This window comes from Limulus polyphemus, unplaced genomic scaffold (assembly GCF_000517525.1).
Source record: "Limulus polyphemus unplaced genomic scaffold, Limulus_polyphemus-2.1.2 Scaffold3309, whole genome shotgun sequence".
NCBI classification, from domain to species: Eukaryota; Metazoa; Arthropoda; class Merostomata; order Xiphosura; family Limulidae; genus Limulus; species Limulus polyphemus.
The window spans coordinates 23,455-31,467 of record NW_013668919.1 but is presented as its reverse complement, the minus strand read 5'-3'; the positions used below and the strand labels follow the sequence as shown (position 1 = coordinate 31,467).

At 33.8% G+C, this 8,013-nt stretch overlaps 1 protein-coding gene across 1 annotated transcript in view; it reads right to left on the bottom strand.

Moving 5' to 3' along the window:
• The window catches only part of LOC106469109 (failed axon connections-like), an 11,329-nt gene extending 5,874 nt beyond the window's left edge, over positions 1-5,455 (bottom strand). The window contains exon 1 of the mRNA XM_013929564.2: positions 5,009-5,455. Coding sequence (XP_013785018.1) covers positions 5,009-5,269 — 261 coding nt within the window. The 5' untranslated portion in view covers positions 5,270-5,455. The remainder of the gene's footprint in view (positions 1-5,008) is intronic.
• Between the last annotated feature and the right edge of the window lie 2,558 nt (positions 5,456-8,013).

Genomic DNA, 8,013 nt, shown 5'->3' with positions numbered 1-8,013 from the left:
GTGATCAGAAAACTAAGTTTACATTCCTGGCCCCAAAATGGTTAGATATTTATTTAAAAAAAACAGCTCAAGTTGTTGCAAATGTCTAGATCAAAAGTAATTATTATAATGGAAATTTTAAAAAAAGTGACAGAAAAACAATCACGTGAGAGATTTGCGAACAGATGTTAAATATTATGAACATCCTCACCGCTGTGTGAGCCTATTTCCATATATATATACCCATCCTGCCAAGAAAAGTACATTACAATTTTCGCATTTATTATATTTTTGTGTGCCACGCTTCGTTTACCTCGTCTGAAAGCCTACTTTAAAATAGTATATGCTCTGTTATGTTCTCATTCCTTTAAATATTAAAATTAGCATAGCAATTTTCACTTTTTATACAATCAAAATTACATCAGCCACGTAACATTCCTTCTGCTGACTAAGAACTATACAAGATGTATTTTTCTCCTTAATATTATGTTAGATATATTTAGTATTATTTGTCAATAACACTGAGCGAGGAGAAAGTTTACAGATTAATTCAAAGACAGAACAGAATTTATTGGTAACATAGGGTTAAGAGCGGCGAAGTAACCACTGTACGACGGGTTATGGTTATCCCACAAATTCACGAATATCAAGTATTGCACGATTATAATAAATACAATTAGACACAATTAACTCTAAAGATATCTTCATATCAGTCAGAATGTTGAAATAAAAACAAGAACAAACCATTCAAACTAAAAACCACATATAGTAAACTTTATATTGGTCTTTTGTCTCAAGGATGTGTTGTAAATTTTCTAAACTTAACGTAAATAAATAATAACATAACGTATTATTTGTAACTAATATCAAGGCTGAACTTCATTTTAGAGCAGAAAATGTCAACTTTTAAGTTTCATATTTTAAAGTATTTGTAACAAAAAGATCTAGAAAGTACATATCTGCTTTTAAGATTCTAATCAGAGTGGAAGATGGTGATTAAAAAACATTGTGCGACAGACCACGTGTTATCATTTTATATCCATGTTATTAGACAATTAGTTTTATAAAAGCTAAACCGTCAGGCCCTTAGCCACAGCCAAATCCTAGGTGGTGTTAAACCAAGCAAATCAAATACTGATAACATTATATTTAAAGTTCGGTAAAACAAAGGTTACATAAACCGATGTTTATTTTACTGTGAGGAGCCCTTCGTCTTATTCACCACGTTTAAGCAAATTAGTTACATCCTGGAGATCAACTGAATACATAATGAATTCTGTCAAGGGGGGTAGCAACGGTGGAAGAGTTTTGTCCAGCGACCCTGTTACTAGTTTAACATTTTCACCACCCTCCCCCCCGGCAACAGTCCTGTCGTAAGAAATAAACTTATCTTCCTCATTCTTAACTCCCAGTCATACACATGTATCACGAGTCGCGTGACCCCTCCCCATCCATCCTTCCAGAGCCTCTGCATGTAACGCCCGAAGGTTAAAGTGACTCAGGCTGGAAGAACGAAGAAAGCACAAGCATATATGTGGGTTGCTTGTTAGAACACTAGTTTTTTTCAGTCCATAGCTAACAATGGTCTTTATATTCACGACAGAAACTTCAAGAGTAACGCACACATTCTCTCCAGATTGCCATTAATTTATTACAATTATACGGTGCTAAAATTTTATGAGTAAGAAAATATTAATGTGACACGTATCGTTTCTGGGTTGGGAAAAGTTAAGGATACCTAACTGATGTATTGAAATTGTTGACAAGTTAGATATTATAAAAAATAACTTTTAAAAAACTTAAAAGTATTCCACAATTTTCTAAAGTTAAAACATGAGAAGCTTCAGAAATGTTAGCAGTTTTACATTCTAAGCCAGACGAATAATTATTAGGTTTAGTTTTGATTTATGGAGAAACAGGGCATTTAGGAATGGGTGGAATGGAGAATTGAAATAATTAAAAGTGATTTTTGTGAACTAACATACGCCTACCAAATGAAAATAAACGATGTAAATGAGTCATAAGATAAATAGCCATTATGCCCATGTTCTTCTAATTATTGAATTGAACTTTAAAGTATGTGAATAATTTGAAAAAAAGTATATGCATACACAATTTTCCCGCTATTATAGATGCGGAACATATAGTTAATTATGAGAAACTCACTAGAAACTTATTTCATCTCAAGAATGTATATGAAGCATATTTATTACGTCACAATCTACATAAAACCTGGCCAGGAAATGGAAGTAGTCGTATTGTTTAGTTGTGTTCAGTAACACAGTCACTTCCAGTTTACTACCATGGCATTGTATATGATGCAAATAATCCTATAGTCGATTAGTAATAGGAACTAGCAGGAAATGACGTGTATTACTCAGTAATCATTATCTATGAGTAACAGTGAACTTCCCTGTGCACCTCTGGAACAATGAGCAGCCTGTGTTGGCACCTGCTATCACAACTTCCTGTAAAACATTTAGTTTCGACTATTAAACTTTATAATGTATCATAAGCTCAATACTTGTAGTTTTTACATCTCTTCCTCTTAACAGGCGAAGTAACTAACAAGTCTACATTGAACTGTACCATTACATTTTACAGAATTCAATCACTGCCGAGTTATAACCAACAACAACAACGAAAAAACAACAACTATTAAATATGATCTTAACACTAGAATTCTTCTAGAAGATACACTATTATACATTAATTCTTAATTTTCTGAAAGCCCACTTACACTCCACGTTATAATTAATTAAGTTCTGCTTAAATAGCACGACTAATAACTTTAGAAATGATTCACGAGGTTAGGAATTTAAGTATTGATTAAATCTAAATATCTTATGCAAATGACATTCACGACAGTTTCTTGCAAATGATAAACATTAAAAGACACGGAAAATATAAGGGTGTCTTTAAAGCTTTTGTTGCTCGTGGATTTTTAAAATACTTGTTCAAAGTACAGATCAAACTATTTGCGACTAAGCGTATATTAAAATATTTATTAAATGTTAAATGGGTGAATGTTAATCCACGCTATATTAAAAGTAGGTAAAAAATTTTCATTTGAAAAGTTACTCGTGCCTCGATCAACCTTCTTTTAGTTTAAGAAGGATGATTCATATAATTTCTGGGAAATCTGCGTGGGATAATTCGTATTTTTATGTAGTTTAAGATTGCGATTTCCTGTCCACTTGAGAAATTCTTATCCGGTGATAAACAGTTGGTAAAAGTGTTATATCGATTGTTGTACAAACCCAAAAGATTGTTCATGTCGAGTTTAGAATGAATGTCAGAATGCAGCACGACGTTGCCGTCTTACGAATGTCAAACGAGTCTGGTGAAGATTAAGACTGAAACCTACGCACGTTTACTTACTTCAGCAGTGATTTAAAATTATAAGTGGACGTATTATTACAATTGCTTCTTTAAACTTAGGTGGGGTAGGAGAAGCTCAAGCGATGTCAGTTGTAGAAGGCGTAGTTTTAACTTAATATATATCGTCAACCGATGTCCATTCATGATAAGAACATGTATACTGTAAAAACACGACTACATTCTATGGATTTTTTGATTAATTATTACCCCTACTCTTGTATATGATTTAAACCACACATCCAGAGAAAGGATAATGAGAGCCGTTACCCCCCCCCCCCAACTTAAATCTTAATTTGTTTCAGTGAGAAAGAAATAAGATTATACTAAACCACCAGAACACCAGACTGAAATTTCCTGCACATTCAAAAGCGTACATGCAACACCCAAAATCATGAAATCCACCGCTTTTTCTATTGGAAGAGATATCCCTCCCCCTCTCATCTATATTTTGGTCCCAAATTCTACCCAGGGAATAAATACTACATTTCGAACTCTTTTAATATTATTCGTTAATTGAAGTAGTGTATTTCTCATTGTAAACCAAAGCGAAAAAGAAATGCAACTGGATTACAATGATACATTTACCATTGGTCTAATTATGGTTCGAGTTTGGTTTTATCATCATCATGATCATTTATGTACGAGATACATAGGTACTTGCATGCAATACTTTAGTATAGAAGCATATTATACTAATATAATAATAGATTGGCAAACAATAGTTTACAAACATATTGAAGTCGTTTATTTTAGAAAAAACATACTTGATGTTTCACCAGGGCGCATGTTTGTCTTTATATCACACTGCAAGCAAGTTTTTTTTCTTGTTTTGTTTTATTTATAAAAAGTTAAGATAACTGTTTAAATGTTACATAGGTTTTAAGAGTTCTACAAATTTATGAAAACCGTTTTTTCTTCGCTAATAACTAGACGAATGTAGACCAGGAAACATATTGTACAACTATCATTTCTCAGACCTGTAGGTGTCGCTTTTATTATTGTATTATGCTCTCCAAAACAAGTTATTTTCTAAAATTTTTAAAACACGTACAAGTATTACGATACTTATTTATATAAAAATTCGTCTACATTAGTTTAATGATAATATTAAAAAAGTCTTACCCTTAAAATTAATTTGGGTTTTCGAATAAAATATGGTTTTGCTTAAACATGGTTTACGATTTAACACTTGTGCAGATTCCTTGACGCGTGTTTGTCATTGCCACATACCTCGTAAATCACAGTTTCAAGAAAAAGAAAACCGCTTTTCCTCAACCATTCTGGAGGCCAGCTGAAACGAATGGACGTCCCTAAGTCTACATTCCTTGACAGCCGTCCTCCCCCCACCATCTTGTCAAGACCAATATAGATCGGTCTGACGATACCAATATGCGAACAGCCAACCTACACTATAATATAACAGTTCAATGTTGTGGTTTCCACAGCGTACTAGCAGATAAGAAAAAAATTAACTCAACCCTCATTTAGAAACTGAGCCGATTTTTAAGTGTTTGGCAAACTCAATAATTCGCACCCTCAAATTCGATGTATAGATTAAAGTACCATTTTCTTTCGTTCAGTGCAAGCTTTTATCTTTTCTAAACTACTGCTAACGATTTATTTTATAAAACAGGTTATATATTCTCACCTCGTACTTCAATCCTGTCATTCGCAACCATGTTTCAACTTTCAGACAAAACGGAGATGCCGAAGGCACTACTGGACACCGCACAAACTGATACAAGTATACAACGTCTTTCTCGTAATCAGTTTTGTGCACGATAGGCCGGTTTCTAGGTTGGGATACAGTCTTGGTATTTTCCTCCTCTTTAATTTCATTATTAGTGGTGTTCTCTGTAGCAGCATCGTTTGTTGTTACCTCGATAGTCGTGTTTTCTGTACTCGTCATGGCTTCAGCTGTCAAGAGGCAAAATCTCCTTCAAAATGGCGTGCGCTAAAGTATCACAGAAGCGATGACGAACTCGAAGTGTACAACGCTCCTGAACTTCTCCTGTGTACTCACTCTACGCGAACAGCTACGGTCTTTCTTCTCACGCTCGTGAACAACGCGCATGTGGAGCTTTAATCCCATAGGCTGAAAACGTTATAACTCAGTTAATGCGCACGCACCAAAACAATGATGCAACGAATAGGAAATAAGCTAGTGGGGATTTAAATTTTCACAATACAACCCCCACAGAACAAAACAACACAGGGCTAAAAAGCAAACAAATCATCCATATCCAGACCATCTAATACCAACAAATCTGACAAAATTCATGGACATAGCCATAAAAAGAAATGTGTACCAGAAAGTATAAATAAAATGCATTTTCAGCACGCAGTTTACCATAATCAAGCCTAAAATTAGCAATAGTTCAGTAGGGAAGAAGAGGTCTAGATTGTACCTGACCCTCACAGTTCTACAAAGACTTAAATCCCGATGCCAAAACGAGACGCAGTTATCTAATTACTTCTCTGCGGTTGATATATATTTTAAGACTAACATCAGGCCACCTAACGTTAGACTTTGAAAATAAATATCATTTAACTAGTTCATAATAAAAGTATTAATTAGGGTATTTGTATCTAATACTCTTGTCATGAATCAGTGAAATGAATGTGTCGTGATATACAGAACTGTTTGTCATGTATAGAAATTATATACACCAAGGATGTTTGTTTGTTTGGAATTTTACGCAAAACTACACGAGGGCTATCTGCGCTAGCCATCCCTATCTTACAGTGAAAGACTAGAGTGAAGGCAGCTAGTCATCACCATCCATCGCCAACTCTTGGGCTATACTTTTACAACGAAACAGTAGGATTGATCGTCACATTATAACGACCACACGACTGAAAGGGCGAGCATGTTTGACGGGATGGGGATTCGAACCCGCGATCCTCAGGTTGCGAGTCAAGCGCCCTAACTACCTGGTCATGCCGGACGTACACACACCAAGGAAAAAAATGTATATTCCGCTACAAGATGCTACACGTAGTATATGAATGGACATGGCTTTGATATGGTTGTTGTAACTAATTAGACTGTAAACGGTACACAACCGTCACATATAATTCATTTAGCATTTAGTTGACACGATGATTACAACACAGGAGGGAGGAAGGGGTCCTTGACAGTACCCGACCCTCCCAAATCCTAACAAAGGGATCTAAGTCCCGATCCAGAAAGATCCAGACGCGGTTATCTGTAGTAGCCCCTTAGCTCGTTCTTTCTGCAGTTGTTACCACAAGAGTGCAATGTTTTACTTTGCACCTCATCTACGTATAATGTTTTACTGACAAGTCATGAACAATCTCCAATCATCAGGATATGTGATAAAGTAAACGCCTTAGCTCGTTCTTTCTGCGGTTGTTACCACAAGAGTGCAATGTTTTACTTTGCACCTCATCTACGTATAATGTTTTACTGACAAGTCATGAACAATCTCCATTCATCAGGATATGTGATAAAGTAAACGAATAAAATTGTCCTTTAGTATTAGGTTCTACGATTTTTTTTCTAACTGTTTCCCATTATCCGGCTTATATCTAGTACTCTTAAATATTGTTTGTGAATTTTTTTATAGTCGCTATATATATATAGTAAGATATGAAACATTTTACTATCCTTACAGTGAAAAATGATATATTTTGTTGTCAATATAGTTAAGACATGAGTTATTGAATCGTTATAGTTAAATAATGAATCATTTTCTATTTGTTATAACTAGCTATAAATCATTTTGTAATTGGTATATTGTTTATTTCTTTCTTTCTTTTGTTGCTAAGCTATGTATGGATCATATGGTAAGCTTTAAAGTTAATATTATATTGTTACACTGTATTAGAATATGAACCTATTTATCCATTTTACTTTTTCCAAATTCCAGATAAAATTAAATAATGCTTGTCTTACTAATATGTGATTTATTATGTGGCGTTTAAATGCCACGGCTTTGGTTTTATGTATTTGTTCTTATTTTTTGATCCATCTCTACTTTAGTTTACTTTCGTTTAGTTTGTACTTTTGAATGGTGTATTTATACACACTTTTAAAACCACGACAATCAACAATAGTTGTACTAGATTTTAAATTTAAAAATGCAGAAGTTCTATAAGAGCAGGTATATAGAAACGAAAATAGATGTGACATTTTTATTTAATTAATTAGTTTTTGTAAATCATTTGTGGAAGAAAATAAAATGCAATTTACAAGTTTAAGCAGTAAAAGTTCCAACTTCTTTTTTCGGTCTTTTTTTTTAAATAAATATTATTACTAATTTTTGTCTTAAAAGTATACCTTCTTTCAAACTTGTATTTCTTCACTAAATATTACAGTTTGTTCTTTTGTACGATTACTTGTAGTATAATATGCAGTGCGTTGTCTTTCGTAGAAATAAATTGAAGGACACGCACGTGGAATTGGTCATAAAGCATTTAAACTTTTCAATTAGGATTTATATTATTACCATTAACAAATTAGAGGTAATTCCCTTTAGCTTTTGTGTATATGTTTCGAAGCTTCTGATATTATGCATTCTTATCGTGTCTCGTACTTTCCACAAACAGTCGGTTTCTGGTTTCCTTTTTATAATTACTAAAGTATTTTCTAGGCTGTGGACAGACTGCCTTATAGTTATTACTTCCTCG